The sequence below is a fragment of the Solea solea genome, chromosome 20 (assembly GCF_958295425.1).
Source record: "Solea solea chromosome 20, fSolSol10.1, whole genome shotgun sequence".
Lineage (NCBI taxonomy): Eukaryota > Metazoa > Chordata > Actinopteri > Pleuronectiformes > Soleidae > Solea > Solea solea.
Genome location: NC_081153.1, coordinates 14,207,311 through 14,217,425, shown reverse-complemented (window position 1 = coordinate 14,217,425; position 10,115 = coordinate 14,207,311). Strand labels below are relative to the sequence as shown.

The 10,115-nt window shown below is 43.2% G+C and overlaps 1 protein-coding gene across 1 annotated transcript; it reads left to right on the top strand.

Moving 5' to 3' along the window:
* Window positions 1-222: 222 nt before the first annotated feature.
* nkain1 (sodium/potassium transporting ATPase interacting 1) lies at window positions 223-7,318 on the top strand. Its single transcript, XM_058619543.1, has 8 exons — window positions 223-311; window positions 604-994; window positions 2,638-2,775; window positions 2,888-2,968; window positions 3,494-3,691; window positions 4,447-4,507; window positions 5,745-5,826; window positions 6,774-7,318. The coding sequence occupies exons 2-8, from the start codon at window positions 941-943 to the stop codon at window positions 6,781-6,783; spliced, it is 624 nt and encodes a 207-aa protein (XP_058475526.1). The 5' UTR covers window positions 223-311; window positions 604-940; the 3' UTR covers window positions 6,784-7,318.
* The last annotated feature ends 2,797 nt before the right edge of the window (window positions 7,319-10,115 follow it).

The following is a 10,115-nucleotide window of genomic DNA, read 5'->3' as shown; positions in this document are numbered from 1 at the left end:
TTCGGCTGTCTGAACCTCCTCCTCCTCCCTCCACCACCGCGACTCCTCCGTTTCTTTTGTGCTCCTCTGAACGCCTCGCGGCGGGGCTGCCGCGCGGCCACGCGGCCACGCGCACGCACGCGGGTCTGCAGAATCCAAGCAGAGCTTCTCCTCGAGGGGGTCGCGGTGACTGAGCGAGAGAGAGCCAGCCCCCACTCCCTGCCTTCCTCCTCCTCCTCATCCCCGACTCCTCCTGCGCCCGCCCCGGCACCGATTGTTGACAAAAGACGCTGCTTTCAGACGGAGCAACGGAGCCCAGACCCCCGGTACCGGTGAGTATATCTACCCGTTAACTCAACTTCTCTCCCTGAACAGCTCAAGGAGGAGAGGACCGGGACGAGCGACTCCTCCGCTCCCGGAAAACCGTGAGTCACAGCGGGCTGCTTTGTGTCCGCATGTAGCCCAGCGTTAGCTGTGTGGTAGCACTGCGGGGTCGATCCCCTCCTCTCCTCCGCCCCCGTGTGATCCGGTATCATATGATGTTCATTTTGTGCCTGTAGCCCGGGGCTTACTGTGACAGCTCTCCGTCTCTCTTTGTGTCTTTGTGTGTCCCCGCTCCGGAAGGTGTGGCCGAGGTGATTCGGTGGTCGGCGGTGGTCGGACCGCAGCGGGCCGGCGTGAAGTGGACGCCCCCTCCTCCCTCCTTCATCTCCTCTTCTCCTCCTACTCTCATTCTCCTGAAAATCACCCGCGGCTGGTTATTTACCGACAAAACTAGCAGCCAGGATGGGTCACACACTGTGAGTCGATAAGGAGGAGGCGGTGGCGGCGGCGGCCCTGGGCTGGTCAGTTTAGCCGGTAATGGTGTGAGCTGAGACGACCAGGCATTCTGGATCTGACCGGGGACTCGTCGTTTCCCCGGAGCCTCCGCGGCTCCAAGCCGCGTCCTGAGCCTTCAAAGATGGGGAAGTGCGACGGCAGATGCACGCTGCTAGTGATATGCTCACTACAGTTGGTGAGTGTGTACTTTAAAACCGCGCGCGCGTGTGTATGTGTAGTTATTTCTTAAGGACCACTCAAGAAATAGTATAAACACTGACTTTGTCAGGACCAGTAGTCCTCAGGGGGGCAAGAACCAGGTCTTATTGAGGTAGAATCGTATTATTCTGAGGCTCCGGTTAAGGTTAAGGATAAGACTTGGCTGTACATGCATGTGTCCTGACATGAATACCTGCATAAATATGAGTGTGTGTTTCAAATCAAACCAGTTTACTTTGTGTAACCCACATTTGCAAATCTCAGTTTACAAATCTCAACTCCCCCCAAAAAACTTTTATCAGAGGGAAAAAAATGGAAGAAACCTCAGGAAGAGCTAGAGAGGAAGAATCCCTCACACAAGAGGTGTGTGTAGACAGCAGTGTTTGTGACCAAGGCTGTTTATTTCATCATCGTATAATCTTCTCTTTTACTTGATCAGTGGTTTGGATAAAAAAAATAAATGCAGAAAATATGAACAATCTTAATCTGTTTCCCCAAGCCTCTATATGGTGACAGCCACAATTGTTTTGTTTTGCCCACAGACACATTAAATATTCATATTTAAGAATATGAAATTATAGTTGTAACTTGTTTATTTTATGAAAAAAAACCTTAAACCAATTAATCAATAAAAAAAAAAGTTGTTGATTTATTCAGTAATGGATTAATCAATGCAGCCCGAGTATGTGCGTGCGTGTGTGTGTTTGGCTGCCTCTGTATCACTCACCATGAAGATATAATTAGAGCAGCGTGCTACAGACGTTGTAATCAGACATTTTTGTCCAGCCTCTCTGTACTGACACTGAAAAAGGTTTGAGCTGCAGCTGCTGGTTCAGCCACGCCACATTACAGGCAAGCGTGTGTGCCTTTGAAGCAGAGGGAGCAGTGCAGGGGGTGCTCTGGTGTCAGGGTGGTCTGCATGTGTGCAGAAAGCGAGGGAGAGAGAGAGAGAGAACCATGTTTATGTAAAGTAGGGGAGGGGACATCATGCTAGATACTATATTATCGCAATTGAAAACACACAATAAGTTGATCACGGTCAGTCCGTCATTGTGATAATCAACCATTCTGGCAAAACCATGTGAATGTGAAGCATGGGAGGGACATGGAGGCCCTGCTCACCATCTGGTCTCCATTCTGGAGTTAAAGTTAGCCTTTCCTTGTGTCCACAAATAGCTCCAGACTATTCCTCTAAAATGTAATAAGTATGTAATATGAGCCAGTATCATCTATTCCTGTAATGAGCATGGGCAGCAGCAGTGTGAGCAGCTGGCCGTCCAGGTTATTGTTTGTCGGGCTGATGAGTTGTTGTGTGGCAGGGGGATTCAGCCCATAGATTCTCATTAGTTTGGGGGAGCTTTTAGGGGTTGCTCGTCTTTTACAGTCACTGGACTGGCTGCTCCAGGCAGTTACCATGGAAACAACTGCGGCAGACCTATGTATGTGTGTCCCTGTCACTGTCTGTGTGTGTGTGTGATTTAGTGTATGTGTGTTGTGTTTGTATGTGTGTTGCATCCTCATTTGTGAGGGTTTTTTATGTGTGCGGATATTCCTTTAATACGTGTATTTGTGTTTATGTGACACCCCTCCCCCCTCCCTCCCTTTCCCCTTGTCCCGTAGGTGGCAGCCCTTCAGAGGCAGGTATTTGATTTTCTGGGTTACCAGTGGGCTCCCATTCTGGCCAACTTCCTGCACATTATGGCGGTCATCCTGGGCATGTTTGGCACTGTGCAGTTTCGTTTCAAATACCTCATCTTTGTGAGTATATATCCATCACCTTGTGATGATGTCACATCACCTTGTGAGCCTGGGTGTGCAATTACATTCATAGAGAAACTGATCTGTGTGTGTGTGTGTGTGTGTTTTGCAGTATGCAGTATGGCTGGTCCTCTGGGTGGGTTGGAACTCCTTCATCATCTGTTTTTACCTGGAGGTTGGAAACCTCTCACAGGTAAATTACTCGGTTGATGGAGAATCAATCAGAGAACAAAGTCGCTAAACGTTTTCTCCATTTAAAGTAGATTTAGAGAGTCAAAGATGCTCTGGTTATCCTCCATTGCTACTATGAAATATATATATAAAAAAAATTCTTTGTCCTCCATAATACCTTAATTTATATACGTATTCGGGGTTTGGATTTTGGTCGGACAAATATGTTGCTTTCTTGGTTTCAGTTTTTGGAGTTTATTTATATAGTGTGCACACATCTACATGCTGTTTTTCTTCTTCAATTACTGTCATGTTCCCACTGAAATAGAATCATGTAATTAGTATTAAAAAAGGAAGATAAAATCTAAGGGGAACAAGCCTAATTACCTCAATAAAGCTCATGTCTTGAAGTTACTTTCAACTCCTGATTGGGAACCACTCAAAGTCATGTGTCATACAAAATAAACACTGTTTTCTCCGTGATGAGATTTTGTGCTAAATTCAATTTTCTTCTTTGTGGAACCTGCGTGTGTGTGTGTGTGATTAGGACAGGGACTTCCTCATGACGTTCAACACGTCACTCCATCGCTCGTGGTGGATGGAGCACGGCCCTGGTTGCCTGGTAACGCCGGTACTAGACTCACACATGGCCCCTGATGACCACCATGTCATCACCGTCTCCGGGTGTCTTCTCGACTACCAGTACATCGAGGTGTTGAGTTCAGCTATTCAGATCCTGTTGGCTGTAAGCATCTGACACACACGCACACACTTGGCAATAATACAATTGTTGTATTGTGCCTTCATTACAACAACACACACTGTTGAGTTGAGGTAGAGTGGGACATCTTTCAACTAGATGGTCCAGGGCTTAATTCCTAGTTCCTCTAGTCTACATCCTCATGTATCCTTAGGCGAAACACATAACACTGAATTGCTCCTGGCAGCTGTGTTTAAATGGGTGTGAATAGGAGAATGGCAGACCTGGAGTGTTAAGTGCTTTGAGTGGTGAACACTAGAAAAGCACTATATAAATACTAGTGATAAGACAATATACAATATTATCGCTCATTGTGATAAAAAACAACAACAACACTTGCAACCATGTAAATCCTGTCTACCTCACAGCATACATTCCTGTTGATTTGTTATTGTGTGCCGCAATGGGTAGCTGCATCTTTCCTCATGATTTAGATTCGATTCAACTTTATTGTCATAACACATGTACAAGTACAGGGTAACGAAATGCAGTTTAGCATCCAATCAGAGGTGCAAAGAGCAGCAAATGCAGTGTATGCAGTATGTACAGTTAAAGAGCAATTATGTACAGCAGTATTTATTATGATCTTATTTAAAAATACTTTGTTTGCCCATTTCTTTATTGCTTACACTCATTTTCATGCTAAAACATTTTCAGAAATAGCGTGCCAACACTTTTGTATCCGTCAGCGGCCAAAACAACAACAGTCATTGCATTCCTGTCCATCTCCTCTCTTGCAGCTCTTTGGCTTCGTGTACGCCTGCTATGTGAGCAAAGTCTTCCAGGATGACGAGGACAGCTGTGAGTGCTTTTATCTTGTCGATGCTCTTCCCGTGTCTTCCTCAGATACTCCAGTTAACTGTTTTTCCTACAGTGGAGTGGCATTCTGCGTTAGTGATCCACAGCTTTGGAAGGGATTGCTGTTCGCTCATTGTTTTTTTTCTTTTTCTCCTGCCTGAGTCATGCTGATCACAGCAGAGGATTCCCTCTGGGTGATCATAGAGCTCCATCTGTAGGGAGTATAGGCGGCGTCTGCCAGAATATTCCCACCATCAGAGTCCAGAGCGTGTCTGCTGGTTAGTGCAGACAGAGGCTCTTCTTCTCTCTCACTCTGTATAACCTCCTGCCAGTCACAATATGACACCATGAGGGTAATCTGCTGTTAAACCAAGTGTCCGTCCTGTCACCATGTTAGGGTAATACACATGTCATAACATAGGGATCATAATAAGACTCACATGACATGTAATATTGTTGCTTTTTATTTATAACTAAACAAGATAGTCGGACTGATACAGAATTCTCAGTGTCAATATCAGGTTTGATTTTGAGTTTGAAATATCTACTTTTTTGCGACACATCCATTAGATTTCACTTATGTACAGAGAGAGATTATCTGATAAACTATATAATGGCATTTACAAACATTTATTGCTACTTATGGACTGATGTAAACAGATTTGTTGGTTGCTTCTTTATTTTTTTATCTCGAGATCATGGAATAATCTCCTGATCAGTGCATCATGCTGTTAGGTCTATTATTGTGTCATATCGCAAGATAACACGATAAATGATCGCATCATCACAGGGAAAGAGGTTTTGGTATCCTGGGATAACGCATTTGATTTATCTGGTTAACTAGCTAATTATGCCGTCATGTTGAAATAAATGACTTCTTTAGACATTTAAGTATTTATACCAGATCCTTGGTAAAGCTGCAATTAGCTGACAATTAGCCATAATGTGGCCGGGTTGATTTATTTGTCTAATTAATACTTGCACCAGTTTACTGTATTGCATGTTATAACATCAAATTTTTCACCAGATTTTTTTTCCCCCTCTGAATCAAATGTGAAAGATCAGACAAATGTATTCACAACACAAAGGCAGTGAGAAATGTTGTTTTAGTGATGTTACAGTTTCCATTGTTTTAAAGGAATACTGAAAGCATGGTGATATTACCATCTGACGCCTGCATGGATTTTCATGTCAAAATGTGACGATGCCATTGTTTCTCTTTCCTGTCTCCTTTTTAAAGTTGATTTCATTGGCGGCTTTGACTCTTATGGTTACCAGCCGCCTCAGAAGTCCTCTCATCTGCAGCTGCAGCCTCTTTACACGTAAGTCACAAATACGTATTTCCTCTCCTTTTCCGTTATTGTGGAACATTCTTCTTTGAGGGTATACCATCCCAAGCTCTGAGGTCTAATAACAGGCTGGGGCCCTGGGGCGATCAGGCCTTAAAATTTGGTACAAGTTACCCCTGGAAATGAAATCTGCCCCCACCATTGAACACTTTAAATCACTTTTAAAGACCCACCTCTTCTCCAAGGCCTTCACTTCAGGATAAGAATAGTCAACCAGGACACTTAGATTTGACCTTTTTACTATTTTATTATTTTACTGTTTTACTTTTATGTTTTATACCTTTTATGTTGCACTGTGCCTGTAACTCTAAAGTACTTTGGTCAACCTTAGTTGTTTTTAAATGTGCGCTAGAAATAAAACTTGACTTGACACACCAGTAATTGAGCAACAAACATTAACAGTGGAACCCTACTTTCACACAAATGCTCATGTTATATAAATCCAACACCCCCATTTTATATTAAGGCTTCTAATCTCCCTCTCGAGCAAAGGTCTCAAACTCAAATGACCTTGGGGTCACCTAGCATCTAGTCTGGCCAGTAGGGGGTCCATCCATCTATCTTCTACTGCTTTATCCTCTACATGAGGGTCATGTGTATATATAAGTGTATATATGTATGTATATATATGTATAAATATATATTTTTTACATATATATATATAAAAATGTATTTATGATACAAAATAATTGCTAAAAAATATCGACAGCCACATCAAATGGATAGGTAGAGCATGAGTTTGATTGAGACCTCTGCTCTAGAACCATAGAGGATATTACAAACTGTAGGCGGACAATTATTAAACTATACTTAAAGTGTCAAATCTGTGGAGTGCCTCTGTAATGCAGTCATATCATAATATAACAAAGTAATGTCAATTGTATAAATCATCTGTGATCTCTTCCCCCTTTGTGTCCCAGGGCTGGTTAATTCTGGGTAGCGCCCCCTTCAGGCCCAACCCAATGGACGGCGTCACTGTGGATGCGAAGTGGCAGTTGTGCCGATTCCACTCACTCTGCGTGTCACAGTTTACCCCAGCGATCGACTTAACCCCACCCAGAGGGAGAGGCATCTGTGCGTGTGTGCATGTGTGCTTGTGTCTGACGAGAACTACAGCCCTGATTAGAATGTACAGAGCTCAGGGATGAACCAGCATGCCAGGTGGTGAGATAAGATGAGGGAGAAGTGGGAGGCACTGGAGGGGAGCACAAGCTGGGGACACCTCTTGTCAAATCACCGAGGACACACTTCACTAAACTGCCAGCTCTCAACACTCCCACAAGTGTGTGTATGTGTGTGTGTGCGTGTGAATGTGTAACTCCACAGGACTAGCTGATGCTTTGTGGTTGCACCCCTGGACTCATACCACTCAGTGCCGTTGTGATTTTTTTTTTCGTGTGCCTGCGTGCGTGCGTGTGTATGTATGTGTGTGTGTGTGTGTGTGTGTGTGTGTGTGTGTGGCGGGGTGGGGGGGTGGGGATGTAGATGGGGTCACATTATAAAAAGAGGCGCAGCTTGTACCTGTTGTCGTTTTAGAATGTGGTGATGTCAAATTAGAACAGTCTTACGATTCCCGTTCCCAAAGCCAACTTTCGTTCCTTACTCACGTGTCGTTAAAAGTCACTGTAATCACTGTAAAAACACAATATTTTTTACTTACAGCCCAGGTCTGTTGAGATAATACAGCAGAGCTGGTGGGGAGGGATTAATGAACTGCTTAAAGGATCAGACTGTCAGTATTTTACATGTTTTGTTGTTCGAAAGAAAATCCTGGGGAATGACCAAAACTGACAGCACTTCGGTCTGTCACTTCTTCCTAGCTATTACCGTTTGTTTTGTGCATCGCAACAGTCACATTCATTCCTGCATACATGTAGCTTTAAAAGAAATTACATTCAATTTGTTTGTAAAGGCACAGCGCATAATAATTGGTGACCTCTAATGGTGAAACTCCACATTGCAACACACTCTCACCCCTCCGTTTCCAAAGCATAGCAGGAAACTATGGTGGCTTTGCACCATAACACCATCACCATCAACAAAATGTCATGTAAGATAGTGAGCTGTTACTCCTCTTTACATGGTAAACTTCCAATTTAGAACACAGAATGGTTTTTCCATTGGACTGCTGTAGAAAAATGGCAGCCTCCATAGAGCAAGGCCCTTGCCTAGATATATAAAAGGCTTATTCTATGGCTATAAAAACCACAATTTCAAAGTCATTACACCCTTATACATATAAATGTATGTGTAGTAATTCAGTTTCTGCCTACAAACCCTCTTAAATGTCACACACTGATGTTTCCAAAGGTTTAATCATTTCTTGTCACCTGTGCTTAGCAGAACTGTACATAGTGCATATGTTGTGGAAAACTCACTGCAGCAGAATAAACTAGTGCCCAACTTCACTGTAATGAGGGACCATTTCACAGATGTGATTTTAACAGTTTTGTTCGACAACAGGCTCTGTGACAGAGAGTCAGAGGCTATGTTGGTCGTTGGACACACACATATAAAGGATCAATTTGTTGTTGATGTTGGTCTCGTCATTGGATTTTGTTGACAATAACAAATACATGGAGTAGCGGCAGACTTGTCCTTTTTATATTTCTGGATTTGAACAAAGCTCATTTCAAACGTCCAGTGGAAGGACACTCGGTTTTCAGGGGGATAAATTCAGCCTATTGTACAAGTGATGCTGTGGACTAGAGATACAGATGGCTTTGGGATCAGGTGTTAGTGTGTCTATGGGGGAGGGGGGGGGGGATACTGTGCATGTAAATAACCAGCCAATGATTGTTTTGTTGGTACTATTTAGAAGGGGTGGGGTGGGGTGGGGGTGCATTAGCAAGTGGGTGGGACTGGGGGAGAAGGGAACACATATCAAAGATTTTCTTTATACCTCTCTCTCTCTCATCCTCTCTTTCTTAAATGACTTCATGCCTCCCTCTTTTAACCCATCTGCAGCTAGTTTTCCCCAACAATGTCGCTCGCTAACTACATTCAAGCCCGCAGCTGAATCACTGGTCTCCACTGAAGCATGGCCGTAAAAAGGAGAGGGAAACATCTCATGTGCGGAGACAACAACCGGGTAGTTTTTTGTACCTGGAATGGGAGAAGGGAAGAGGGGAGTAGAGAGACAGGTATGAGGTGAAAACCTTATTGGGTGTAAGGTGATGATTGAAATAATAAAAATACACTTTCTACATTAAGCCTGACTTCTGTTGTTCTCTCCACATTTTGTCACTTGATTACACTAATCGTGTACTGAGGTAATATTGTATTGGTAATGTGATTTATAGAAGGACAGCCCATCATAACACTAGGAATAGGACAATAAAAGATGTTACCATGATAAGGAGATCTTACAATTATGTCAATAACATCTCAATTTTTGTGATTAGTTACTTTGAAGTGTCACAAGGGGGAGCCTGCATCTTATCATTCACTGCAGGATCTCACAACGTGCAATTATCTACTTAGAGATCCAAGACTTGAGAATGTTCACTAGAAAAGTATGTATTCTAATGTTTTTGTAATGTTAGAGGTGAGTTAATGTGTTTCCTCCACTTGTGTAGGCTTTCACAATATGAAGGTAGAGTACTGACAGAAATTCCTGCCCATTTATGACATCATTTCAGGCTGTAAAAAAACAATTATATTACTGGATCATATAAGAATTTTAATAGCAGTCAATTTGATATCATTTCCATGTCATTACCATAGATTTTCATAAAAGAGCAGCGATATACACTGTGTCAACATTACGTCATCCACTCAGCGGCTGGATGTGGACTTCTCTAACGTGTTCAGACTCTGTGTCTCCGCTGGCTCAAGTCCAAACAGCCGCTGGTTTATTTTATGCTTTTGTGATTAGGACCAATCTACACTACGCTCTTTTACACACCGGACACTGACTGCACAGCCCATTCCAGATGAGTAACGGAGCGACCAGCGGTCACACACGTGACGCAGCGCGTTGCCATGGCTGCCAAGCTCGGCGTAACGTTATTGTGTACAGTCCCTTCCCGTCACAATCATCCAGATGTCTATTTCCCCCCTTTATCCAGAGACACGATGACACTTCTTTAATTACAAATAAATCAAACGTTATTTTCAACAGAAGACAACGAAAGACAAACTACATACTAAAGTAGATATCAAAAATAATAGTATTTTAATTTCCTCATATAATGAATTAATAATGCTCTGGGACTCTTTCTCTGCTGGGCCTTTGGAAAAATGCAGACTAGCAAAGTAAA

Excerpts from the sequence above, each read along its gene's own strand:
- nkain1 (XM_058619543.1), top strand. The coding sequence starts at position 941 with ATGGGGAAGTGCGACGGCAGATGCACGCTGCTAGTGATATGCTCACTA. Across the intron at positions 2,776-2,887 it reads GTTTCAAATACCTCATCTTT|TATGCAGTATGGCTGGTCCT; the intron begins GTGAGTATATAT and ends TGTGTTTTGCAG. Across the intron at positions 4,508-5,744 it reads CCAGGATGACGAGGACAGCT|TTGATTTCATTGGCGGCTTT; the intron begins GTGAGTGCTTTT and ends TCCTTTTTAAAG.